The following is a 27,174-nucleotide window of genomic DNA, read 5'->3' as shown; positions in this document are numbered from 1 at the left end:
TTGAAAATTCAACTTGACTCGACTAGTGCCTTGACATGACTCGAGTCAAAATTGCAATGACTCGAGATGACTCGCGACTTGATCCCAACACTGCTTCGACGAGCACCACGAGTCACTGTTACAACGTATAAATAACTAACTCGAAATCCATGCCATTTGTGCATATTTGTGGGTGGGAAGACCATCCATATGTTCGACCGCTCACGTATTAGGCTACCTTTTTCTTCAAGTAGTTTGATGTCCCGAGTATCGCTATTTGTAAACACTCATCACCAATGAATACTTCCGCTACCTCGAGTAGCTGCCTTCTCGTGATGTTCGGGACTGATAGATAGCGAATGAATGATGACTGACTAGACTCAGTATTCGCTTTCCACGATTACACCAGGCCTTGTTCAACGACGCATTGCGGTATATTATAGTATCCCCACTTGATTACTGGTATGAAAAAGGCAAGTAGGCTATATATACTATATTGCTTTATATTCGGAACATAAATTACAACGTGAGTAAGATAACACGATATTAGTCTTTCTTTGATGCTCGGCTGCGATTCATTCTGTCGGGGATGGTCTTGGAAATTGGAGTCGCAGAATAAAATACGCGATGTCTTGTACTTTGCACAGCCTCTTGAAACTGCAAATCCGTCCCGTGTATATGGTCCAGAATACCGAACACACCATAGCATTGATTGAACCTAGATATGAGTACATACGTAACTTATAAGTGTCGTCCGCATAAATGCAATTCCGTCTTACTTCAAATGATGATAGTCATGAAATTCCGCAGAGAGTACGAAAGGAAAGTGATATCCACTGTGATCGTTCGCTGTCTGTATCACAGCGACGACCAGCCATAGCCATGTTGACACTAAGTGACAGCCGATGATAACTGAGGCTAGTACCAGAGGAATGTAGTTGGATATCTGCGCTGAAAGGAACGCGCCACTTAGTTGATGTCTTAGCAATTATGATCTTATATAGGCCGACTGCAATGCACTGCTGCATCTGCTTGAGACTGAGACTACAATTTAATTCTCCGTGCAAGGCCGGGTAGGGGACGAAATGGCAGACTGTATCTATCAGTTTGTCCAGGGTGGAACTTAAACAGATGTTAGGCTGCTCAATAAATAAGTTGGCCTGCGATATCAACACAAAGTCACAATGTATCGATGCATCGAATTTAGCCTACAACTATTAATATTACCTAGTATCGCAGTTAGGGTTGCATTTAAAACAACATTTTTTTTAAAACACTTGGTTTATAACGTGTTTTAAACAGTAGTTCAAACAAATGTTATTTCAAGAAGACATTTTTTTTCAAAAGTTCTATAATTTTGACATAACTGTGTAGGCTACTGTACACACTTTCGCATAAAAATGAAGCGGAAGCCTGAACCTTCGGACGACTTGCACTAGATATAGCCGACGGAACCGATGTGGAATGATTGGAACCCTTGACATAGTCGTCGGTTTAACATTTATCGCACGTAGTTGTATCTCACTGTGGCGGAATGGATGTTCTGATGATCATGAAGCCAACCGTAAAAACGCTGCATGACGATTTAGTCCTGGTCAAAGACATATTTAATCCACTTAAGACAGTGGTATACAGGAAACGTTTTTCGTCAAAGAAGCGGTATTGGCTCTATATTTTAAATTGTAATTTATATAACTAAGCCCAGTAATGGTGACGTCAAAATTAGAGGTTCGTGACGTCATTGATAAAAAACAATAAAACATATTTTAAACATTTTGTTTTAAATTTATTTTTGTTTTAAATGTTATCCTATTCGCGATCTATTGGCACGTTTTGTAACTATCGATGAAATACCTACAGGCATGTTCAACGATGTTCTTCTCATAACTTTCAAACAGCAAAAGATATAAACGAGTGATTAACTATTACAAAGCTACACAATAGGAAAATTATTATCAGATATATAGTGATGAATATTTCGCCATTTTGTGTTTTGGAACTGTCACGTGAGACCATATAACGACCTCCTATACCCAAACCATATATTTCGTATTCAGTGCCTTGCGCCTAGTTCCATTTTAAATAGTTTCAGATAGCGCCATCTATATAGCATTAATATCGGGTATCAAGTATAGGGATGGTGTGAACTAGGGATGGTGTGAACCTCTGAAAGGTTCAGGTTCGTGTGAACGTGAACCTTTTTGAAAGGTTCTGTGTGAACACGAACGTGAACCTCATGACGTCATGTGACGTCATATTGCTAATTTAAACCCCATATTTCGATTAGGTGATTGCCTATATTAATCTACTGTACACGATACCGAGCGACGACTCGGGGCCACATTATAGCTCAGTACTTGAGCACATATTGACGTTTGAAACGTCGCCAAATGTATCAACTGGGGCAATCAAATGATATAATAATCCCATAAAATCAGTATACCGAGCGAGATAGTGTAATGGTTATGCGTCCGGCTTCTCGAGCGGTAGGTCGTGGGTTCGATCCCCGGCCGGGTCATACCAAAGACTCGAAAAATGGTATCCGCAGCTATCCTGCTAGGCGCTCAGCAATCACGGATAGCATGGAGGAGAAAAAAAAAACGGGGCGCAGACTAGATGACCTCATAGGGCCGTATCGCAACTCCGTCGCCAAAGCATCTCGATGGTGCAGGCGAGAAAGAATATCATATCTCTCTCTCTCTCTCTCTCTCTCTCTTGCGTCGCTTTGCCAACAATTTCGACCTGATCAGACAATGTATTCGGCGTCTGAGTATTGCCACATGGATATTGAGCAGAGTGTAAAACGGGTTTCTATACTTGCTACCGATTAACAAGTTATATAGCAGTATAGCCAACACCCCAGTCGCACGAATTTGGTTTTTATGATACAGTATACATATGTAGTCAAGATTGACCCCGTACGCCTGCTAGATTTTTACATCAGAAGACGATATCAATCTCATTGATTGGTTGAATAAGGATCATTTGCTGACAAAATACAGTGTATTTCGCTCTTGATGTCATGTGATTGCGGGTCAAGCTCACAGCACAGAGACACTAAATATGCACAAACGGAAGGCTGGATATTTCGAGCAAACTTTTGTAACAATACAAGTAAATTTTTGAGATTGTCAAGGGCATGCTCGTTTAGTGTTGAATGTTTATGCTGCCAGCCCTATGCATAGAGTGGCCCGCAGTTGAAAGTCAATAAACTTGAACCCAGTGGCGGCTCGTGACAATATCGGGTGGTGGGGCAAGGGCTGCGAGCGACTTTTATCAAGATGACGTCACAATGGCGTTTTCCAACGTAAAAAAGTAACTTTATGATGGTCACATGAATTTCCCGACAACAGTGATTTTAACGTAGGTGCCGCGAGAGGTTTGCCTGTGAGCCGTGACTTGAAGTGTGGTAACAAATGTTTTATTCATTTATTTTTAATCAAAGGATTATTTTACAAAATGTACGTGAACTAAGAATCGTCCCTATGCCACGAATCAAGAATCAGGTCAGCCTTAGTAGCATGCGTTTTGATTTCATGGTAGAGTTATAGATTACGCAAATCGATAGACCCTAAAATCCGACCGTCACCCCAAATTTGAAATCCGGATCCAGTCCGGCCAGGTAAAAAAACATTGAAATCCTGCTCCGGCTCCTGAACCGGACTGTGGCCATCTCTGGTTACGACCAGGTGATAATAGGCAACCAAAGCGGAGGCACCCGGCGTACGATTGGATCAATAGACTGGACAACTTCTAGACCTCTCATTTTCGCTCTAAAGGCAACTGCGTAAACTACGTACGGAATAAAGATTCAATACGATTCATGTTCGCACTTGACTTGACCTGACTAATTCCAATGACTAGAACTCGAGAGATTGCGTAAGCCTAACTGGAAAGGTCAACGAGTTCGGACACATACGCAATTGTTATCTCATAGATTGGGCCTGTCATATTGAATCCAGAACATCAATTTGAATGAAACTGGAGACTGTGACACAACACATACGACTTACTATCTATAAGTCTGCTGCGAAATCGCCGTTGGAAAATATATTAATATATAAATACATGAATAAAAGCCGTAACTTAGTATACTGTTACAAGAAATCATCGAGAAGTAGCATACGCAATCTCATAACCCATTCCGGTATGGTACACTGTCAAAATCAATGCAAACAGACGAACACCGAACTTTGAGTAAAATAGATCGAGGAATAGGCTGATCGAATGATCAGCTGTTAGCCGACATCGAAAATGAAATTGCTATCGCAATTGACAGGGGATTGTAAGCAAATGGTTTGAAGGCCACAATTTCACAGTGAAATGGACATTGGCGAACATAAAATTATGTGAATATTTGAATGCAAACCGAGTATCTTGGTTAGCTGTTTCATGCGATCATCATGGAAATATCATCACCGATCTCGTTATGGAACGCAGACTATAGATTAGCACTAGGGCTGGGCACAATGATTCGAGTACTCGAATCTGAATCGAGTATTAATTTTCATGATTCGAGTCGAGTACTAAAAGACGATATTTTCGAGTACTGAAATTACACGCTTCTCACCACTAAAAGTTAATTTATCTACGGGAATTATAGTTTCGATACTAATTTTCGCTGTTGAAGCCTTGAAACCTTGATTGGCGGTATCGTAGCATACGAAACATATATTACAAAGCTATACGAAGGTTGCTGGACGTAGCACACTTTCGAAGTCATGATTATCCCACAACATCATCACCAAGTGGAATAAAATCGGTATCGTCGAAAAAATATCAAAGTATCTTTTATGAGATGGATAACAGGCATTATATTCTTTGTGGTGGCATAAACGGTATTTATTTGATCTGTGACGTATCATATCATGTTATGACGTCATAATGAGTGATACTCGATTACTCGACTCGACTCGAGGCATATTACGTGATTCAGAATCGAATCACTCAGGTACTCGATTTTGCCCAGCCCTAATTAGCACAGACCGACACCGGCTTTTGCGTGAGATCCGCAATGACGTAGGTAGGCTAAGTATCAGATCAGCGCGCATCTCTACCATACTCGACCTCGAAAACGAAATAACTGCCTCAATCATTGAGTGTCAACTTCAAGACTTGGCACCGCGTTCGATACTAAAATCAAGACATACCGTGTGAAAGCTCATGACAGATCTAGGTATGGAACATCGTTAAAATCAATAGAGACCAATAACGGCTTTTGCGTAAATTTGTTGGCGATAAATGAAGAGTCAGCTCTTACTCGACTTTGGAAACGAAATTACCACCCACATAGTTCAGTGACAAACTTAAAACTTGTTACAGCGGTCGATACTAACATTTACCGTGCCAAATGTCATGACCGATCTCGGTATAGAACATCGTCAAAATCAATGGAGACCAATACCGGCTTTTGAGTAAAATCTGTTTGCTGTACTATGTACATTAGGGCTGTTCAAAAATAACTTTTTTTTTCGGATTCCAGCCATTCACTGATTAAATTGTCAGGTTACCCTAAAAAACGCTGCACACCAAATTTGGTTCGATTCTAACAAGTATAGGACTCTGCAGATCCAATTAAAATTTTTAATTTATTATGGAAAATTAAAAAAAAAAATTCCAAATTTTTCTGCCGACCCCATGAAGTTGTTGAGCTGTCTTCAAAGACGTTGCAAAACAAATTTGAGTCAATTCCGACCAGTAGAAGCGGAGTTATGTGAGTTTTTCGTTGATAAATCGCGGATTATCCACCAATCAAGGATAATCCGAGAAATTTCAACGAAAAACTCCAATTACTCCGCTTCTACTGGTCGGAATTGACTCAAATTTATTTTGCAACGTCTATGAAGACAGCTCAACAATTTCATGGGGTCGGCAGAAAAATTTGGAATTTTTTTTTTTTAATTTTCCATAATAAATTAAAAATTTTAATTGGGTCTGCGGAGGCCTTTACTGGTTGGAATCGAGTGAAATTTGGTGAGCAAGGTTTTCTACTGCAACCTGACGATTTAAGAGGTGACCGGCTTGAATCGGGGGAAAAAAGTTATTTTTGAACAGCCCTAATGTACATCAGTGGTTCTTAACCTTGCCCCCAGCGCCCCCCAGGGGGCGCTGGCGATGTTGAAGGGGGGCGGAAACGCTCAGGGGGCGATATGGGGGGCGCTGGGCTCAGGGGGGCGGTATGGGGGGCGCTGGAGAAAAATGGCTTCGCAGTAGATGATGTGGTGATAGGACATATCCTAAATGAGTATTCGGAGCAAATTCACACCGAAAACTTCGTTACATATAGCCTTCAAAATACATATAGGTTTAATTGTCCATGGGCGCCTAAATGACTGACACCGAATGTTCCTGTCTTGGCAATCTGAACCCCAGAAGACGAATTCCATCTGGCAGGGAAAAATTATATGTCAGTGAAGAAATACCAATCTGAAATCGTGTGCGTCTTTTAGTTTAGTACGATTGGGCGACAGGGATATTCCTGTTGGGCGATATCCCCGTTGAGCGATTCTATATTTTTTGATATTGCAGACAGGGGGTCACGAAATAACATCATGCAACGAGGTCATACCAACGGGTTCGCCCGCCCGAATATGTTTAATTATTGGTAACGGGCCCTACAGTTTCCAAGAAACCTCACAATGTTCGCTTTAAGTTTTGATGAGTCTGCGCACACTCAACAACTCACTGCGCTGACCCTTGGACAACAGTGCGTAACGACTAAAAAAAGGTAATAACTCCGGATTTGTTGTGCGCAACGTAGATTTTCTGTGCGCAGAGACCGTGTCAGCACTGCCCACGTGCGCAGCTTAGAGGGACTATTGCACCTAACTCAGCTCTACCGGTAAATGTGTTTACGTGAGCAGAGAGAGGATAAAAATTGATCTCAATTTACAAGCAATTCCCTTGGGGAAGCGAGTGGCGCGGTTGGTTAAGCGCCAGCGTCACGACACCAATGGTAGTGGTTCGAATCCTGATTCGGACCCACTTCTATGTGTCGGAGGTTTCTCTGGGCTCCTCATCGCCGACCTCACTGCGGTTGCAGTGTATTGAAAAGCCCAGACTTAAAGTGAGCCGTGCTACAAGTCGGCAGCAAAGTCCACGAAGGGGACGCATGGGTGCGAGAGAGACTGACATCTGAATGAGCGAAAGAATGAAGAAGTCGTCCCCGAGATTACCAAAGACGAAGATATATGAACATTACAAAAATTACTGTCGTGGTGCACATAGCCTGGAAAAGGCGAGAAGCACCACTGTAAAATGCCAATAATAATAATAATAATAATAACATGCAATTCCCGATGATATTGACCAATTCAATCATTAATTAGTGAAATTTTTCGCACTTCGCGCGACTAGGTGAGAATAGCTCCCTCAGTAAATGGACACCCAATGTAGATACCTAATAGGCTATCAGCAAATAGCGGATAGCCTAATGGGGGTCTGGGAGCGAAGTCCCCCGGAAGTTTGGTTTATCACCCGATGGGGGCCCAGGACCAACGTTTTATGTTTGGGGAGGGGGGCTGACGAAGTGCTGTTACGGCCCTGGTAACGAATATTTGTACCTGCGGGAACGCCCGAATATGTTTAATTATTAATTACGTGCCCCTTATTTTCCTATAGAACAGCTCACTCAGTGTTACTGGTAAATCTGATTACGTGGGCTGAGAGGATAAAAAGTTTATAGCGACTTATAAATGTAATTACCATGCATTATGGAAAATATGCAATTACCATGCATTATAGCAAATTTTGGTACCTAGGGCGACCAGGCCACACAAACTTTGCTGACCACCAAAATCACGATATGGGGTTCGTGGGGGCGAAGCCCTCAGAAGTTCGGTTTATCACGCTATGGGTGCGCAAGGCAATCGTTTTTACGGGGGTTGACGAAGTGCTGTTACGGCCCTCCCTCTTACTCATTGTCTTTATTACATTCCTTACAATATGAAGTTGAGGGGGGCGCTGGAGCACAATAATTTTTGAAAGGGGGCGCTGGACGAAAAAAGGTTAAGAACCACTGATGTACATGATAGATCAGCACACACTGAACTTCGGAAACGGAATTACTACCATTATCTTTAAGTAGCAAGCCTGAAACTTGGAGCAGTGTTAAATACTACCTTCACGACATATCATACCAAGTTTCAAGAATTATCATGGTGCAAAACACCGTCAAAATCGACCAATACCAGCAAAGGTCGACTCAACGCATATTACGGTAACCGAGTTCAGATATAGATACGATTGTTACATCACACCTTAAGGGCGAGTAGGCATATTTGCCCCGGTTGCTCGGCCATTTTACGAATAGGAGAGAGTAAATCACCGTTTCTTTATTGTGCGCGGCTTTGAGAGAATAGATAGTGAAAGCTTGTTATGAGCGCTACCGTGGCAAGCCCCGGCTAGGCATTCACAAAGCGAAAACACAGAAGAGAATTCGATTTTCGCAGAGACTTCGCTATGTATGGGCGTTTGCAAGCGAAAGCACAAGAAGAACGCGGGTTTCGCTGTGATCTCGGTATATATTAATTGCTGTGCGTCTATAAATAGTTAAATTGTTGTTGAACAGAATTTTAGGTGGGGCAATGCCCCAGTTGCCCTATAGGACGAGCCGCCACTGCTTGAACCAAAGATGTTATAATGAAGTGAAAATTGCAATATATGAAAAAGGTTCACAGTGCAGAACCTACCAAGGTTCTGTTGTGAACGCGAACCTCAAATTTTCAGAGGTTCACACACAGAACACGAACGTGAACCTGACGTTCACACGATCCCTAGTGTGAACCTCTGAAAGGTTCAGGTTCGTGTGAACGCGAACCTTTTTGAAAGGTTCTGTGTGAACACGAACGTGAACCTCGTGACGTCATATTGCTAATTCCAACCCTATCTTCCAATGAAGTGATAGCCTATATTAATGTACACGATACCTAGCGAAGACTCGGTCCACATAATGCCACAATGCTGAAGTACATATCGGCGTGTTAAACGTCGCTAGATGTATCAACAGCGGTAATCAAAGGATATAATAATTGCGTAAAATCTATACATTCCGTCGCTTTGCCAACAATTTCGACGAGGACTTACCAAGGAATATAAGCTTACGCCTTAACTGTCTTAGCCAGACCGGACAATGTGTTCGGAGTCTGAGTATTGCTACATTGATATTGAGCAGAGTGTACAACTGGTTTCAATACTCGCTACCGATACCACAAACAACAACAAGTTATGCAGCAGTAGCAAGCACCTTAATCGCACGGATTTGGTTTTAATGATACAGTAAAGATATGCAGTCAAGATTGACCCCGTACGCCCGTTCGATTTTTTACATCAAAAGACGATATCAATATCATTGATTGGTTTAATGAATAAGCATCATTCGCTGACTACGTATATCGCTCGTGATCTTGTGTGATTGCGGGTCAAGCTCACAGCAGATAGTCACTAAATATTCACAAATGGAAAGCTGGTTATTCCGAGAAAATTTTTGCAACAAAGCAACTAAAACTTTTAAGGTTGTCGAGGTGCATGGTGCATGCTCGTTAAGCGTTGATTTTTTGTGCTGCCAGCACCATGCATGGAGTGGCCCGCAGTTGAAAGGCAATAAATTTGAGCCAAAGATCTTATAATGGAGTGAAAGTTACAATTTACCAAAAGGTTCACAGTGCAGAACCTACCAAGGTTCTGTTGTGAACACGAACCTCTAAATTTCCGAGGTTCACACACAGAACGCGAACGTGAACCTCGCGTTCACACCATCCCTAGTATCAAGTGTAGCTGTGTTACTAATGAATAGGCCTGGTGGATAAATCACTTCAATCGACGCAATCCCCCTGTCTTCTGTACATAAAATATCGACATGTCACTTACGACTGACTCGAAAGGATGAGCATAAACCGCCGTCAAGCTGACAGGAGCAGTCCATTCGTGGTGAACTTTATGATATCTTTTATAAAAGTATGGGTGATGAAGCAGCCTGGAATATAGTCGACAAGTCAGAAGCCTCCCGGTAGTACTATAACAGTCATTGCACGTGTACGTGCACATTATACCGATGAGTGTAATAAAACATCCCTCCCTGCAATAAAGCAGTGAGCGTAATGTCCAAAGCTAGTTGCGGAACCGAAGGCAATTCTTCAACATTATACGGGACTCCTCGTAGTTGTTGTAACGGGAAGAATGCGATTGTTACGGCCATGGCGTGCGGCTGGCTCGAGAGGATAACCGATAGAAGCTTTTTCAATTGGTCGAAAGTCAGCTAAATAGTTTGTGTAAGGTATTAAAAACTTGGAGCTACAATTTTAGGGTATATAGCAGTGGTCGGGAACCTATGGCTCGCGAGCCATATATGGCTCTTTTGGGTATAAGATATGGCTCTTTGCCAAATATTCATTTTTGTACTGAATTGATCACTATGGCAGCGACTTGTTGGTAAATTTCATCACGGCCAGAATAATTATTCTCGTGGCAGTATAAACATGTCTTTGAGAGACCAAGACAATGTCGTCTTCAGGTTTAGGGGCTCGGACCCCCGCTTTTCAAAATCATCAAATTTAAGTTACTGTCACGCCGGCGGCTAATATCACTCGCGAATTCCATTTACCCGACTCGAAATTTTGAATTGTGCGATACGTTGATTAATCAAAGAGCATAGCAGACATGGCGACGCCCATTTCGAAATGCAGTTTTCAAATACGCATTGTCTTCCTGATCTACGGCGCTAAATTAACTATTGTGGATGTGACAATTACAAACTAGAATTACAAACGACGTCATGGCTATCCACGTTCTTGATTGGTAAGTATAGCTCTGTGTAGTAGGCCTACATGCGATAAAATGTAGTCGTGTAGCGCAACGTTATGTTACCGCCGAATACTTTGAAAATTGAGAAGTCGATAAGTATTTAGATTTTCGGAATCAGTGTGACAGTCACATTCGATTAATATCAGTCATAATAAATTCTAAGCTAGTTACGATGAATTGCCTTATCAATGGCGAGGTTTGGCCCGTCTGTGCCTTGCCTCTCGCTTCGAGCTTTATTTTCGAACAATAACTACCAGTTTTTCCAGAGAAAATATGGCGCACACGAGGTGATCGAGTGAGTTCGAATTAGTAGTACCATGACGTCACGAATTTTCAATTGTGACGTAGCAGTTTGATTGGCATGTATGGCTCTTTGGGAGTTGAGATGGAAAAAGTAGGGCCAATATGGCTCTTCGGACAAAAAAGGTTCCCGACCACTGGTATATAGAGTCGATATGAAACAAGAACTGCAACCCAGGCCATGCAATTATAGGAGGCGAAGCTGGAAGTAGGTCCATAGCATTATTTGATAAATTGACATAAATGGACACAATCGGGGCCTACGATAACTTGCGGCCTTATATGGCGCATTCCACTTGCAATATCGGGGAGGCCGACGTTCGCAAAACAGACACCAGCGATTGCTTACGATTTCGGTTCTCGCAACCAGATGCCTCCCTTAAGATAAATCTAGCAAAGCCGTATAACAGACAAAATTAGTACTTTCCCAATTTAGTACTTTCTCAAAGTTACAATTGATAGCGTCGAAGATACAGTTATCCAGTACATCCACTAATCACATAAATAGGCTGTATAGCGGTAAGGAACAAACTTGCTAATGTTAAGTATTTTAATACATGGTAAATCAATTATAGCATGTAAAGAATAAATTGATATCGTTTTCATAAGTAACTACTTGCAAACACGAGCACCAAGCTTATGGTCATAAAGCTTCGACCGCACATCGTAGGCCCCGACTCAATAAAGTCTATATTCGGGGGCATGCAAGGTTCAGGTCTTACCGGTGAATTCTTGCCCTCTTGAATTTTGTATTTTCTGAGAAATTTAGGCCGTTCCGTCATGTCCATAAACAGGTAAATGCTGTTGTATGACCAAAAGACGAGTGCAGTGAAGCCGTAAGTACCTGAGTTGTTACGTCATTTGTGTCAAACACATCTGAATTGTGTGCTTTGGCAAAAGTTAGTTACCTGCAGCGAATAGCATAAATTGGTTGCCCCCAAAGAAATCGATTACGCTTTGCCAAATGTCTGACCACAACACGCTTGAGTTACCCCATGCTTTTTCAACCTGCCTTTATAGAAACCAGATTAATTCATATTTTCTTGTACGTTAAACCGATTATATCTCGGATACATACCATTCAATGGTATTCTTGACTGCCTGAATTAACACGACGCCTACTACGTAAATGATGAAAACGTGAAGTAAGTTGGCCAATATGAACGAAATCTAAAGCAATATTAGAATATGAATTTCGTGAAGTTTATAGATTTCAGTCAACATTAGTTAGTATTAGGTAGAAATCTTTTCACTGGTAACTACCGGAAAATGGATTCGATAATACGCAATTCATTTTGTATCAGCAATGCTATGGGATCGAGTCACATCTTATATAATAGAATCTAAATGCATTGTCAAGTATTGAATCAAAATCTTTTATTGGATTTGCAACGTTGATAAGCCGTCCTGGAGAGATTACGCTATAACAGTGTGTGCCGCATTATAGTAACCTAGGACGACGTACCTTTATTTTGTGGGCCATCTTGCCACTTTATTCTGCTGCGCCCGAAGCTGCCTACGCGGTAAATCCTACACGATAGCCTTTAAAATCTCTGTCACGCAACACTAGCAATAATTAACCTAATGCTATTGACAAACGCCAAACAGATCAACAGTGCGGTCACCGTTATTGCAATCGTTTCACTCCGATAAACATTTTCTTGTCCACAAACATTAGAACAATGGACTGCGATTCATTTGAAAATGATTAGAAAGATCACAAGTATATACTCGACTTTAACATAATCTAAAACTAGTTATATGCATATTCCTGATCACACGGATTGGAAAATAACATGCGCCAACTATATCAGGTATCGTATGCTGAGCCCTGGGTGTATGGCCATAAAAGATGCTGTATTTCACTCGGAAATGTGACGATGGTCTGATTTACACCTAAACACGCCTACTTTCACCTACTTTTTGATGAACAGGCACTGGAAAACTGAAGCAGAAAAAATAAATCTAAATGCGATAAACAGAGAAACCGCAACTCTGTTCAAAAACGCTAAAGCACATGGTTGTACTCTGGGTAAAGGCAATACCACAATTTCCTGCCAAGCCAGTAAACTGGCTGAATTCTTCAAAAACCATTTTGACGAACAAAGAAATGAGAAATCGGATGGGATGCCAAATGATCTGGAAAACATTCCAAATGCTTTAAAGTTGATGCGAGAAAATAGTTCCACTATCGATGAAGACCCACCAACACTCGAGGAAATTAAACGAACTATTGAAAAACTGAAGCATAAGAAATCCAGTTCAGACGTACCACCGGAGATTTTGAGAGCAATGGCGTCATCAAAATTGATCATGGATAAAATTACAGAATTGTTCCAAACAATATGGGAGATTGAAAAATTACCCCAATCATTCGGCCATAGCAAGCTAACTGCCATATGGAAAAACAAAGGAAGCAGAACCGATCCATCAACATATCGCGCTATTCAAGTTGGAAGTGTATTCTGTAAACTGTTAATACAAATAATCATATCAAGAATAGAGGAATGGTATAACCAGCAAATTCTCGAATTCCAATGTGGCTTTAGAAAAGGGAAGGGAACCACCGACTGTATATATGTCACGAAGCAGTCTCAAATCATTGCGGAAAAAACTGATATACAAACATATGCCTTGTTTGTCGATCTCTCCTCTGCGTTCGACCACGTCAACAGAACCTGGCTAATTCAGTCGCTACGAAATCGAATCGGTGAGGATAAGGGAACCAAAATCGTGAACTTACTTGCCTCTCTATATCGATCCACAACAACCGAACTGAAAAGCCACCCTAACCAAACTTTTTCAACAAAATCTGGAGTTCGACAGGGCGGTCCCGAGTCCCCTATCCCCTTCAATCTTTACATGGACTATGCCGTGAGGGTTTTCCTACACAGAGCGGAATTAACCGATATCGCTTTCAGCCAGTATCATTTTCGCACACCGGACTATGCACGAGAAAATAAAAGGGACAAAAACTACCAAGGAACAGCTGTCAACATGGGCTCAGGCTATGCGGACGATCTTGAATTCTTTTTCAAAGACCAATCTTCTCTCCAGGAAGGCCTGAAACTGCTATCAGAAGTTCTTACTGATTTCGGATTACAAATTAATGAGTCGAAAACAAAAACTATGATATTTAACCACAATGAAGAACTGGCTTACCCGACTTCAATCTGCTCTCTGCATAATCATCATATTGAAAACGTAAAAACTTTCAAATACCTTGGGTGTATTGTTCACTATAAGGAAACGAATGTGGGAATAACCGAAATCAACAACAGGATCAGCTCGGCTCATGCAGCTTTCCAATCCAATAAATACCTGCTTCGAAACTTCAGAATTTGGATTGGTACAAGAATAAAATTTTTAAATGCTTTTGTGAGAAGTCGACTCACATATGGCTGCAGCGTATGGTCTCTTTCAGAAAATCAAAGAAACGTCCTGGATGTCTGCTACAGACAATTTTTGCGAAAAATGATACATTAGGGCTGTTCAAAAATAACTCTTTTTCCCGGATTCCAGCCATTCACTGATTAAATTGTCAGGTTACCCTAAAAAACGCTGCACACCAAATTTGGTTCGATTCTAACAAGTATAGGACTCCGCAGATTGAATTAAAATTTTTAATTTATTATGAAAAATTGAAAAAAAAAAATTCCAAATTTTTCTGCCAACCCCATGAAATTGTTGAGCTGTCTTCAAAGACGTTGCAAAACAAATTTGAGTCAATTCCGACCATTAGAAGCGGAGTTATTGGAGTTTTTCCTTGAGATTTCTCGGATTATCCTTGATTGGTGGATAATCCGCGATTTATCAACGAAAAACTCACATAACTCCGCTTCTACTGGTCGGAATTGACTCAAATTTGTTTTGCAACGTCTTTGAAGACAGCTCAACAATTTCATGGGGTTGGCAGAAAAATTTAGAATTTATTTTTTTCAATTTTCCATAATAAATTAAAAATTTTAATTCGATCTGCGGAGTCCTATACTTGTTGGAATCGAACCAAATTTGGTGTGCAGCGTTTTTTAGGGTAACCTGACAATGTAATCAGTGAATGGCTGGAATCCGGGAAAAAGAGTTATTTTTGAACAGCCCTAATGATACATGGAGGCTACACTCGAAAGGGAACCGGCCACGCCTTCAAAATTAGTAATAAAAGTCTTCATAAAATCTGTCGCACTGAAGATCTCTCATCCTTTATTGATCACCAACAAGCTAAATTTCTTGCCCACATAATTCGGAAACCTAATGATAGTGTCGTGAAGTCGATAACCTTTGAAGATGAAAGGAGAACCAAGAAAGGAAGACCGTCTGCAACGCTGATGAACAATATCCTTAATCGGAACGATACCGACATCAGGACATTTTCGAAAGCAGCACTTTCACGCGAAATTTAATTTATATTTGAAATCTTTATTGCTGTGTCCTTTTTCGATGGATATTTCCATCACCTCGGTGATGGTGCTCTTAGTCTGAATGCAGACAGAGCTAGACCTATATATATATATATATTTACAGTCCACATGCTTGTGTGAACAAATATACTAAAATGTCTGGTACGGGGGTTTGTTGGTATTTTGACATTTGGCTAGCTGCATTCCTATGATTGCCAACTCTCTACCTATCTACACAGTAATAAACAGACAATATAAAAACGTGCATCGATATCTGACTGTGATCGCATTGATATATAATAAAATTAAAAATAAAATACGAAAAACTTGGACCTCACTGAAGATTTTCACCGTATTTACATAACGGCAACCGGTTCACCGTCAAACTCTCTACTCGTTTGAACCCAACGCCGGTGAGCACCACTTCGAATCGCACAATGTACTCGGCGAGTCCAGCCAGGCACATCTCCACAAAACTTTCCGGGACGTCGTGTAAGAAGTACCCGTCTTTGCTAGATTTCGGCCTCGACTGGACTTTGATTTCCGATGAACCTGACCCGATTTTAGAAGCCGAGGTTGGATCGCTAATCAGAAACATGTCAGACTCTGTGGTCGGGTCAGTTGTTGTTTGGTCGGACCGCATTTGGTCGTGCTTTGATGAAACATGAATCTTTGTGTGCGATTTCGAGTCGGGTATCTTGTACTTGTAAAGAATCCGATGCGTTAAAAGTCCGTCCATATCGATAGATTCTACGCTGAGCCTTTTCGCCACGTCTTGTTTCTCGATGTCTTCTTCTCCGTTTGCCGAGTTCCAACTCGAATTTTCCGAGCCGCTGAAAGAATCTGGCGAATCGCCTCCCGTATCGTCTTCCTGAAAGGCTCAGTGATTATTGACCACGTGAGTAGTAATTTAATTAGATGAGAGAGAAATCGACCTCATACAGACCTCAGCTGTTCTGTCGCGTAGTCTCTTCAGCCGTAATTTATCGATGCTGTAGGTCACATTTATCTTCCTCATCAAAGCGGGTTTCGTTCGTTTTCGTGGTGCTGGTTTCACTTTGACCACTTGGACTTCAGCTGTTATTTGAGTACGGCATGTTAATATTGCGAGGAAGTGTCAACATGTTCGCTATTGTTCAGTGATAGCGCTACGACTACGGTTGCATTCAAAATAAAAATCAATTTAAAACAATGGAATGAGATTGACAATTGAAAAATTTGGGTAAATATGGCTCATTTGTCGAAAAAGACTTCCAACCTCTGTCTTATGTGGACCAAAAAAATGTTTTAATGTAGCATTTTTACGGTCGGCGATTATCATCATCAGAACATCTATTCCGTACGAATTGTATAAACCTACGTGCTATAACTGTTGAACCGACGACGATTTCGAAGGTTCCAAACATTCCATACCGTGTACGTCGAGTATATCGGGTGAAAATCGTGCGTAGGTGCACACTACATGTTTTGTCCAAAGTATTTACACAAGTATCAAATATATCAAGTTATATAACCTTTTTTTGAAATATGTTTTAAAGCACCATTTGTTTTAAATGTAACCCTAACTATTACACGTCGCGTCCACGTCACTTCACTACGCCACCGCACACGACTTCTAGTTACGATGGTACCACAATAATGGGAACAGAAAAGTTGCATATATGTTTGTTTTTTTTTAATTCAGCAGTTCAGCACCCTTATTATCGCGTATATTCAGTACACACACCTGGACATCGCAAGTTGACGCGATATTTCATGACTCTCTATGACTATTGGAAATACGAAACTCTGCACGGCTTTTTCTCACATATCCCTTCGTAAAGAAAAAAATCGTATGCCAGACTGGGATTTTATCAGTAGACTTGATTTAAGCCATTTGGGTGCTTTTTGGTTTTTATTGACACGAATACACGAATAAAGAAACCTGCAGCCGTTTTCCATTTGGGTGTGGTGTAGCTGCTTACTGTTTCCCACCAAACTGACGGGTCCATTCTCTTTTTCGACTTTTTCTTCTTCCTGTCGACAAAAATAGTTTATTTGTACTATTTCTCAGTTTCATCAACAGACAGTATAGGCACTTTTTCGGACGAGATTTTGCCTTGTTTTCTTGTTCCTCTGGTGTTGTCATATTCTTCCTTGTTGGACTTCTGACGCCTCTGTCACTCGGAGCTTTGATGTCGGGAGATTGCGGCCTTACGTCTGCACATTGCATTTTAATTTGTTTCAATTCCTAAACACTGCATTCTTAGTTTTCATCCTCGAAAATGCTATTTTCTAAAGGAATATTACTTCAGATAAATCGTCTTGGTCTTGCAGTTCATCGGAGTCCCCGTATTCCAAGAAACGAAAACCTTTATTTTGAGTTCGTGACGTCACTCCTTTTGCGTAGCGTAATAAATTACCGGTACACACGTCACAAGAGCATTTCCATGTGTCGACCATTCCTATGCTCGGAACGATGAACATAGGAGCAGCGACCGTCTTACTGGCGGTTTCTGCAAGGGGTCGATCTCTCAGATTGAATTTGTTTTCCGTCTCGTTGCAAAAGTTTTCATCCATTATCCAAGTGTCCCCTATAAACGTTTCTTGAGTTTGAACACTGGGATTGTTGGAGCCCATGAACGGATCGCCCATCTGCTTCAGCCACCATTTTTCGTATGGCCGATGCGATTCTTGAATAGCTCTTTTCAGACTTTCGTACCTATCAATTAGCAGATCGTAAAAGAAGCTATTTCGTATCCATAATTATCAATATCATTTTAGTAGGGTTGTTGGGGGGATTACGTATTTGCTGACATTTTATAGTTTTCTTACTAACTTTATCCGGGAGTGGTGCTACCTGTGTTAGTAGTAGGTTTAACAAGAAAGCTACGAAGTTGAAACGAAACTTTATCATTCGAAGTAGGTCTATAATAAAAGTAATGGCTATGATGATAGAATATGCTACGAAACGCGAACCTATCTTTGGCATACTATGGCTTATCAGGCTGTGCTTTACTCCTATCCAAATTCACGTACTCACAGCTCCACACGTCTCTTGAAAATCATCCTTTGCTCACGCTTTTTTTCCAAGACAATCCGCTTGTTGACGGGGTTCATGATTGTGCTTCGCAGATCCTTGCCGTGATGCTCCATCGCGTGCGTGGTCATCCAGCATATCTGGCCTTCCGTAAACCTCCTATAAAATGATAAACATAAGTTTTACCTTTCAAAAACAATGGCATTAACACCGCGCAGTAGGCCAATGCGTTGCGTACCTCTCTGTGGCTCGCTGTGGGGTCTTGACAAGTGGAGTGTGACGGATAGGACTGTGAATCTTTAAGGAACTCGTCACAAGGTGGAGCCGGTGAGTCTTAGCTACAATTTCGGACAGCTTCAAAGTCCGCGAGCTTCTCTTGAGACTGGAGATATATGCCGGATTCTGCTGGGCTATTTCGCTGTCCGTTATGCCAACGATTCCTTCTTTCTGGAGTATCTCTTTGAGATGGGACATGGTTAATCCATAATACGTGAAAGATATCTTCATGGTTGATGTTCCTAAATGAAGATGATCATATCGGATTATAATAAAATCGGCATATTAGCCTAAATGCCATGATTATGCTAGCAATGCCACCATACCTTTAGCTCCAATTCGCTCTTGCGTGGTTGATGTCGTTGGGGTAACGACTTTAATAGTTTTGTCTTTTTTTAGACACGATTTCGGCTTGAACGCCTGGGCGTTTTCATGCACAAAAGTAGTGTACTTCAAGATCTTAAATTCGAAAATCATCCATAGTAGCTTGAAATATATTTGACTTGAAACGCGGTACCTTTCCTTCTCTTTCTAAGAAGCGAAGCGTTTCTTGGAGACTGTTCAAAAGAGCTCCAGGCGTAACTCTTAAAGAGGAAGCATGTTTCCATTCTCGTCCTGCTACGAATGGCCAGAACTTATATTCCTGAGTAAATAGAAACAAGGTGATGTCACAAACAAGCGGTGTCTCCGAGGGGAGAGCGGCGATTACGGGAAAGCTGTTTTAAGAGATCTGTCCCAGGTCTGCTGAGACGGTACATCACTGCTGACTATCATACAATTATACATATAGTTATAAATATATGTCTTTCTTCGTCGAAGAGTATAGGTCTATAGTTATTTTAAATCCTGTTCATTTCAAATCGGAAATTTGTAATTTAGCAGCTTTGATATATAATATGCTTCCTCGCTTTTCATTTGAATTTTGAAGTGGAAAATACAGATTAGAGAAAAGTTGTTATACGCAAGGTGCGTGCAGTCTAGTATTTGTAAATACTGACATTATGGATGTCATTGTTCTGTTTAAACGTCGTATTCATTCCATTTGCGAATGTGTAATTGGGAGAAAAGAGATTATATTAGATGACAAAAGAATCATTTCATTTCGCGATTTCCAGACGATTCAATGAAATATATTTTGTAATAGATGACATAATCCGAATCTCCCTGCCTTATACATATTTTTTATTCCGCGGTTCAGATATACATGCCTGCGCTAATCTATGTTTTGTCTGCGATCTCATGATCAAAGAGCTTACGGAGCTCACTCAGGTTCAAGAGGTCTGTGTCTCAGAAATCGTTAATAGTCTGATCAATGATCTCCTATGGTGAGCGTGCATATAATGCAACTATGAGCTTCGGCCATAGAAAATTTTTTAGTTTTCAAATGTATTTGTAGTTAGGAATTAGGATAACGATATATATTATGAATTGAATATTTTTAATTATACCTTCACATCCGAAACGATGAAAGCTGGATATTTTCTTCCGTAGTTCTCCCCGTAAATCTCTGATTCTAATCGGCGGGCCTGGTCGAAGTCCGGCAAGTACTGCAAATCCCGAACTGCTTGCTGAAGGTCTTCCGTCCTGCCGATGTGATATAGGGTTAGAAACGGGAAGAGGATTAATATCCAATATATCATTACCCATTAAGATGAGGATTCAGACCAAAAGACACTTTCTTTGTTTGATGAATAGCGTACCAACGCACTTTTGAATGCAAACAATCCAAAACATCCTGCTTCAACATGTTCGAGGTAAAGAACTAACGTCCATTTTAATAAAATCATAATATCAGCACTCTACCACTTCTATAGCATCGCGTTGATTGTGATGAAACAATTAGAGTTTTCAGGGCCACGTACCTGAATTCCGGAATCACGGTCGACTGTTGTAAGTTGAGTAAAAGAGGAACTTTGTAGCTGAGGGGTTTTGAGTGCATAGGTCAGAATTGCCTTATTTTTAGGGTGTAGCCTATAAGTCAGTTGAACTAAAGTGAACCATTGGGGATATAATAGTGGTGGGATTCAAATTACTTTTCAGCAGGTTCTGTTACAAAAAGTAATTGACAGACCTGTCTTATTCTATAGATCCGCTGCGAACCGGCCGAGTCCGACCACTATATACTATCCATGAGGCATTGTAATAGGAATTGCGCTCCATCAAATGAACGTCGCGTCTATATATAATCTTACATTGGCACGTTAGCGTACCGTGGCATGGGTGTATTGTATACGTATAACTGTATTAATCAGCCCTCAAGATCACCGGACCACGATCTGACATATCGATTTCGCCTTTCGTCACATGCCACCGCATTATGTTGATTGTTTTTTAATGTTATCTTCGTTTACTTTTCATTCGGTGTGTGCAATGTGCATGCCCCCTCTTCACACCGCCCAGGGCTAGGCCCTGGTGGGTGTCTGATTTCAAAGACTTCCAAGTCGTATAGACACCATCCTATCTTTTCATTGTATCGCAGTATTGTGGAGTTTTGAATTGATAAAACTAATAATAAGCTGACATCTGACAATTATTTCACCTGGCTGCCCGAATGTGAAGCAGAAAGTCCGTTGGCGGGCCGAGACAAAACTTTACAGACTATGCTCCGCGGCGTGCAGTTTTTGTTTCTAAATAGAAACCGGTGAATTACATTGTTAACACATGTTGCGAAGCAGGCTAGATCCGCTGCTTCCCTATCTGTGTGCATGGCTTGGTAGAATATAGCCTTGCTGTCCGCATTGGCCAAGTGTATGTATTCACTGCTTGATTGTTCTCATAACGCCGACTCAAATTATATTTCTTCAGCTCAATGCCTCCAAAACCAAAATTCTCATGTTTCATACACAAGTGAATCGAAGTGTAATTATAGTAAATAACGCACATCTTGATACACATAAAACTGTTAAATATCTTGGCATTATCATTGATGATAAACTCGGATGATCTGATCATATCAAAAATATAAAAACTAAAATCTCGCGTGGTGTCGGGGCTCTCTATCGCTTTAAAAATTTAATTCCTCATCAAACTCTCAGATCAGTCTACTATGCCTTAATTCATTGCTATCTCATTTATGGGATCCTAGTTTGGGGACCTGCTGCAAAAAAACATCTGCAGAAATTGCAAGTCTTGCAAAACCGAGCCATACGAATTCTCTGTCGGAAATCTAGACATGAAAATTGTAATAGCATGTATCGAAGCGGCGGAATATTGAAAGTGGAAGACATTTTCAAATTTGAGGTTATGAAATTTATGCATAATTATCATCAGGGTGAACTGTCACTATATTTTGATAATCTGTTCAAGATACCTTCAGATACCCACCATCATCATACCAGATTTTCTTCTAACTTGTCTCTGTCTGTGCAACACCACTCTACCAGCCTAGTACAAAATTCGATCAGTTTTATTGGTGTCAATGTTTGGAACAAGCTGCCACCTAATCTCCGCAATTCAGACTCTTGTGCATTTAAAAAAAAATGTTTTCATTCCCTTATCTCTAACTACGGCTAAATTGTATTTGCATTGCATTTCGAATTGGTCCATGATACTGTGTCTTATTTTTCTTTTCGTTCGTTAGTTAATTTTTTGTTTTGTTTATTAGTTATCAACTGTGAAAATTGCTCCTGTCCTGGGTGGCTCGGGTCTGAAGACTTTGTCATATCGAGCCTCCCGTCTACCTTGCATGTCGCATTTCACTGTTACATTTTTGTAGTGTAATGTTGATATGTAATGTATACGAATAAAGATTCTCTCTCTCTCTCTCTCTCTTAAACATGGAGACCTGCTCGGTGCTCACCATCAAGTTAAAAAGACAGGCACACGGCTGAATAGAGAAACAGATAATTATTGTCCAAATCTTCTTGAAATGTAGGCTTTCGGCTGCATCTTTCATTGCTTGGTGATGACTAGTGACCAGGGCCGTGACAGCACTTCGTCAGGCCCCCCTAAAACTTTGGTCTTGGGCCCTACATGGGGTTATAGACCAAACTTCTGGGGGGCTTCGCCCCCCAGCCCCCCCACCGGCGATACACTGTTTATCGCTATTTATTATGTTCATGGGGAGTTTGTTTAGGGAAACAGCTTTTGTCGCCTAAGCGCGCGAAGCGCGGAAAATTTCTAGAATTCATGATTGAATTGGTCAGTATGATCGGGTATTGCATATATATTGTAATCAATTTTTATCTTCTCTCTGCTCACGTAATCAGATTTGCCCATAGAGCTGAGTGAGATGTGTTTGATAAGGTATAGGACCCCTCAATAATAATTAAACATCTTCGGGCGTATACCCGTTGGCAGGAACGAAACAGCACCTCGTCAGCCCCCCAAAAACGTGGGTCTTGGGCTCCCATAGGGTAATAAAACGACTCCCCCATCACGTTGTTCGCGTTCGTCACGAAATCATCTGTAATGTATTGTGAGCCAGTGCGATGCGCGAAAAATTACGATAATTTATGATAAAATCGGTTAATCAGATCGTCGATTGCATATATATTATGCTATCAATTTATTGTCCTCTCTACTCACGTAATTAGATTTACCGGTAGAGCTGAGTGAAGTGTCTTGCAAACGGGAGGGCCCGTAAATAATAATTAAACATCTTCGGACGGGCGGACCCGTTGATATGACTTCGGTACATGATGCACACGATTTCAAAATGGTATTTCTTCACTGGCATAAAATTTTTCCCAGCGGAATGGTATTAGTCTTGTGAGGTTCAGATTGCAAAGACAAGAACATTCGGCGCCAGTCATTTAGACGCCTATGGACACAAGTAAACCTATAGGTATTTTGTATATATAACGAAGTCTTCGGTCAGCATAAGGGCATATAGACCTCTCGCTGCCGATCGTTCTGGCACACTTCTTGGAGTCGCATGTTATATGACGTAAAACTTGATAGTAAGTCTTGGTGGGTCGTGGCGCGGTAATGGCCCAATACCCAATAATAAAGATAAATGGCTACTTGAATTCGCGTACAGCGCGAAAAAATTTTGAAAAAATTGCAGAAATTTTCAAAAAATACTCTATGATTTATGCTAATTCACGAAATAATTTTGAGCCCCCTTCGAGCTCAGCCCCCCCAATTGGGGGGTTTGGGGTGCGGCAGTTACGGTGCTGCTAGTGACCGCTGAGCAGTGAGCACGTACATCGTACACTGGTATGCATTACCGTATTTTACGAATTGGGATTTCAAAACGGATGACGTAACAGTTTAAAGCACAGACTAGCTGGTAACAAACAAGATTTGAACTTGAATATGGAAACAAGCGACTTGTAACTTTAATTGTTACGGCATAATTTGCTATATTGGCATTATTTTAATCTGGATTACTCACCACGCGATGTGCGTAGGTTACGTAATCAGTATGGGTGATTTTTTGACATGTCAAAATAACTCAAAATTGTACCGTTAGGTCAATAAATGTCAAAATTGTGTACAAAGTTTGAACTTTGTTGCAACACGCATTTCGTTTGTATCGTAGATTTTGCACAGTCGTTGAACTTATCATTTGACATTTTATAGCTTGTAACCTATACTTTATTGGCCTACCGCTGTAGACGACCCATTGGCTGCTCAGTGCTCATTATGAATCATACACAATAAACATTCAAATGAAACAAATAGGTTGACATGATGTTACACTCAACGTACCGCAATATCCTAACTGAAGCAAGACCGCGTGCCGTGCGTGGGCATCGCATGGTTCTTATATCAAGAAGCGCATGATGAAAAATTGTGATGTAGACAGTAGACACCATTGCCAGAATAAAGCAACACGGTTTGTCACCAGCAGTGTACTCACAACTTCAGTGTTGTCAGCCAACATCTGCTGCTGTTGAACATTCTTTCTCCATTCTTGGCAAGCTACTTAGTAGGGACAGACACTTTCTACCCGATAATGCAGGAAAGTAACTTCCGTTGTACTACAAAATTTTTCAATTATTTCTACCATAATGCGTAATGTAACTACTGGAATTCTTCGTAGGGCCAGATTTCGTTGAAATAAAGTTTGTCATGTAAAAATTTGTCAGTTTTTGAGGCAAAGAAGTTTTTTTCAGGCCAAACTACTTCGTAAGGACCAAGGACCCACCCAGACAGTTCCAACCAGAAATGAAGATAAGTAGTAAAATTCTAACATTATATGGAAAACACCTAATTTGCATACGTTTAGTCAAATTTGCTCAAAATTAAGATTTTTAAGGTAAATAGATGTCAACATTTTCATTTTTCAGGTCACAATCTCCCGTTTTTTAGGTAAAAAAAATCACCCTAGTAATCAGTAATCACGGTTCATAAATGAACTAGACTTCAAAGTAAATGCGTTTCCGGATCAAGTTATGCAGTTGTTTTTTTCCACGCATTAATATTAATAAATTAATTTTCTGGTCTAAATTCCGAGGAACTTTTAGCGAGCCGCACAATGCCCAGGTCTGCGACTTAACGCCTTCTGTGCCTACGTAAAGGTTACATGCTGACCCACATAATTTATTTCGGTATTTCAATCGCCATAACAACTGCAGTGTAATGTAGATTCGGAGTATTCACACTGTGCGTGCGTGTACGACTGTACTTACATGCGACATATGCTGAAGTGACCTAGTTTTCTGTAGAGGATTTTCGCGACTCATTGTAATGTTTAGTTTATGTTACGACATTTACTTGACATAGTTTCCCTTATCTTCGCTACATTTTCACAGCAAAGCGTGATATACGAAGTAACATTATCGAAGTTACGCACAAACTGTGCCAAGTGCCTACAAATACAGTAGTCGCCGCTAATTCCGACGACCAGTCGCCAGTGCATTGGCGCTTCGCCTGCAGTGGTAAACCGCGAAGTTGAGACGAGTGTATCTCGCTGGTACGATCTGATTTCGAGACGGATGGGACTTTGTTCTTTCCGAAAGCAATCGACCGTGTCTTACGAGATTGCCGACTGGAAAGGAAGTCGCCGACGGCGGCCAGTCGATTCCCGTATCTCGTACGCGATGTTTGAACGTCGGGCGTGCGGCTGCCTTAGCTTTTTGTATCACTGTGTATGAATATTGAATACAGATGGAATGTAACACTATCTCTTTCGCCAACTTCAGCCGTAACGTTAATAGGCTTTTACGCATAATTTTAGCGCGAAGAATATAATCGGAAAACCCGCAATGTGGAAGCTCGCGGCGCTCGTTTTGGCCGCTGTGCATTTGCAGGCGTGTGTGGGACAATTGCTGCTTCCCTTGGAACCGAATGTATTGACGCCGCCGTATTTTAATATCGCCACCGGTAAGTGATATGATTTTTAGTGGTTTTCATTCGGTACAGCATCGTGGCATTCCGGAAAATCGTATACTTTACCGAAATGAAGTTTTCAGTGAAATGGTAGTCGGATTGCGAACAATCTAGCACGATTACTGCTATTATTGTAAGGTCTTGGATATGTAAAACATGCGTACTATATTGTAGGTAAAAAAATCGAATCCACTGCTACTTGTGGAGAGGAAAGGCGCCAAAGATTTTGCAAGTTGACCGGCGGACCTAACGAATATCGATTCAACGAAAACCTTTACCAAGGCCAATTTTGCGATTATTGCGATAGCAACAACCAGGCGAAGGCTCACCCGATTAAATACGCTATCGACGGTACGGAACGATGGTGGCAGAGTCCCCCTCTATCGGAAGGGCCGGAATACAACGAGATCAACGTGACAATCCATCTCGGCCAGGTTTGGTATCTTATTCTCATATAAAACAGACAGATGTGTTTAATTGGCACGTTCAAGATACCTCAAACGTTCTAAAATCAATGGAAATTATACGCAGAATTTGTCTTGCCTCTTCATCGTAATGCAAGTAACTTTTAATTAAGACCTTCGCGCCACTTTTAATTAAGACCTTCGCGCCGTCGATTCTGTAAGTTATTTTTGTCGGAAATCGACTCGACGAGTATGTCTGCGGTTTCGCGATATTACAAGTCGGTAATGATTACGCGTAGCTAATCGAAGTTCGCCGTAAGTAGGTTATGTCCCGAGATCAAATTCGCTCGCATTTTACACAACGCGGCATTGATATCGTACTGAATCTAGCTATAGTTTTAGTGATGTGTTCACCCGATTACCTGTCATGTATCAAAAGCCAGAGTCTGGTTAACCCTTTTGTATCCTTACTATTTATACTGCGTCGAAATACCTACTGAAGCGATGCGATCGGGTTAAGTAAGCGTAATCGTCGCGCTCCTCGGCTATTTTCTCGCTCGGTTTCCGGCGAAATATTTGCGGAGTTACGCCTAAATTTAACTGGTAGTACGCTACATTGATGCCGAGGAATCCATTGATTAGAACAGCGCATTGACTGTCCGTTTTCAGCGATTCGTGCAATTCGCACGAAAGACTCGATAGCGCGATGTTCCGGTAATCT

At 41.1% G+C, this 27,174-nt stretch overlaps 3 protein-coding genes across 7 annotated transcripts in view; 1 reads left to right on the top strand and 2 right to left on the bottom strand.

Annotated features, from left to right (window-relative positions):
* Nucleotides 1-390: 390 nt before the first annotated feature.
* LOC145458024 (fatty acid hydroxylase domain-containing protein 2-like) lies at nt 391-15,716 on the bottom strand. Of its 2 annotated transcripts, XM_080336326.1 has the most exons (9): nt 15,577-15,716; nt 12,545-12,985; nt 12,158-12,249; nt 11,988-12,091; nt 11,802-11,923; nt 10,029-10,234; nt 9,847-9,952; nt 759-925; nt 391-697 (listed from the first exon to the last, which is right to left on the bottom strand). In XM_080336326.1, exons 2-9 carry the CDS (start codon nt 12,560-12,562, stop codon nt 526-528), a joined length of 987 nt encoding a protein of 328 aa, XP_080192452.1. In that variant the 5' UTR covers nt 12,563-12,985; nt 15,577-15,716; the 3' UTR covers nt 391-525. The 2 variants fall into 2 exon arrangements, with proteins under 2 accessions (XP_080192452.1, XP_080192453.1); XM_080336327.1 differs by lacking the exons at nt 12,545-12,985; nt 15,577-15,716 and having other exon boundaries at nt 11,988-12,087.
* A 15-nt stretch (nt 15,717-15,731) lies between these two features.
* On the bottom strand, nt 15,732-20,569 carry LOC145458010 (uncharacterized). Of its 2 annotated transcripts, none has more exons than XM_080336304.1 (11): nt 20,415-20,569; nt 20,220-20,355; nt 19,289-19,414; nt 19,098-19,230; nt 18,734-19,013; nt 18,499-18,654; nt 17,766-18,177; nt 17,555-17,706; nt 17,401-17,492; nt 16,423-16,553; nt 15,732-16,347 (listed from the first exon to the last, which is right to left on the bottom strand). In XM_080336304.1, the coding sequence occupies exons 1-11, from the start codon at nt 20,516-20,518 to the stop codon at nt 15,811-15,813; spliced, it is 2,259 nt and encodes a 752-aa protein (XP_080192430.1). In that variant the 5' UTR covers nt 20,519-20,569; the 3' UTR covers nt 15,732-15,810. The 2 variants fall into 2 exon arrangements, with proteins under 2 accessions (XP_080192430.1, XP_080192431.1); XM_080336305.1 differs by having other exon boundaries at nt 18,734-18,953.
* Nucleotides 20,570-25,838: 5,269 nt separating this feature from the next.
* LOC145458008 (laminin subunit alpha-5-like) overlaps nt 25,839-27,174 on the top strand; it is a 57,348-nt gene continuing 56,012 nt past the window's right edge. For all 3 annotated transcript variants that reach the window (XM_080336299.1, XM_080336301.1, XM_080336298.1), the window contains exons 1-2: nt 25,839-26,043; nt 26,224-26,483. In XM_080336299.1, coding sequence (XP_080192425.1) covers nt 25,926-26,043; nt 26,224-26,483 — 378 coding nt within the window. In that variant the 5' untranslated portion in view covers nt 25,839-25,925. The remainder of the gene's footprint in view (nt 26,044-26,223; nt 26,484-27,174) is intronic.

This window comes from Botryllus schlosseri, chromosome 15 (genome assembly GCF_051294905.1).
Source record: "Botryllus schlosseri isolate E-star chromosome 15, Bs_hap1, whole genome shotgun sequence".
In the NCBI taxonomy this organism is placed as follows: Eukaryota; Metazoa; Chordata; class Ascidiacea; order Stolidobranchia; family Styelidae; genus Botryllus; species Botryllus schlosseri.
This window is presented reverse-complemented; position numbering and strand designations above follow the sequence as displayed.

What these genes read in the sequence shown, in the direction of transcription:
- LOC145458024 (XM_080336326.1), bottom strand. An exon ending in ATTTATGCTATTCGCTGCAG is followed by an intron (nt 11,924 to 11,987) that starts GTAACTAACTTT and finishes GTAACAACTCAG; the next exon opens with GTACTTACGGCTTCACTGCA. An exon ending in ATGTTTTATTACACTCATCG is followed by an intron (nt 9,953 to 10,028) that starts GTATAATGTGCA and finishes ACTATATTCCAG; the next exon opens with GCTGCTTCATCACCCATACT.
- LOC145458010 (XM_080336304.1), bottom strand. Translation starts at nt 20,518, where the DNA reads ATGTTGAAGCAGGATGTTTTGGATTGTTTGCATTCAAAAGTGCGTTGG. An exon ending in TCATCGTTTCGGATGTGAAG is followed by an intron (nt 19,415 to 20,219) that starts GTATAATTAAAA and finishes CTATTTACTCAG; the next exon opens with GAATATAAGTTCTGGCCATT. An exon ending in TTCAAGAGACGTGTGGAGCT is followed by an intron (nt 18,178 to 18,498) that starts GTGAGTACGTGA and finishes GCTAATTGATAG; the next exon opens with GTACGAAAGTCTGAAAAGAG.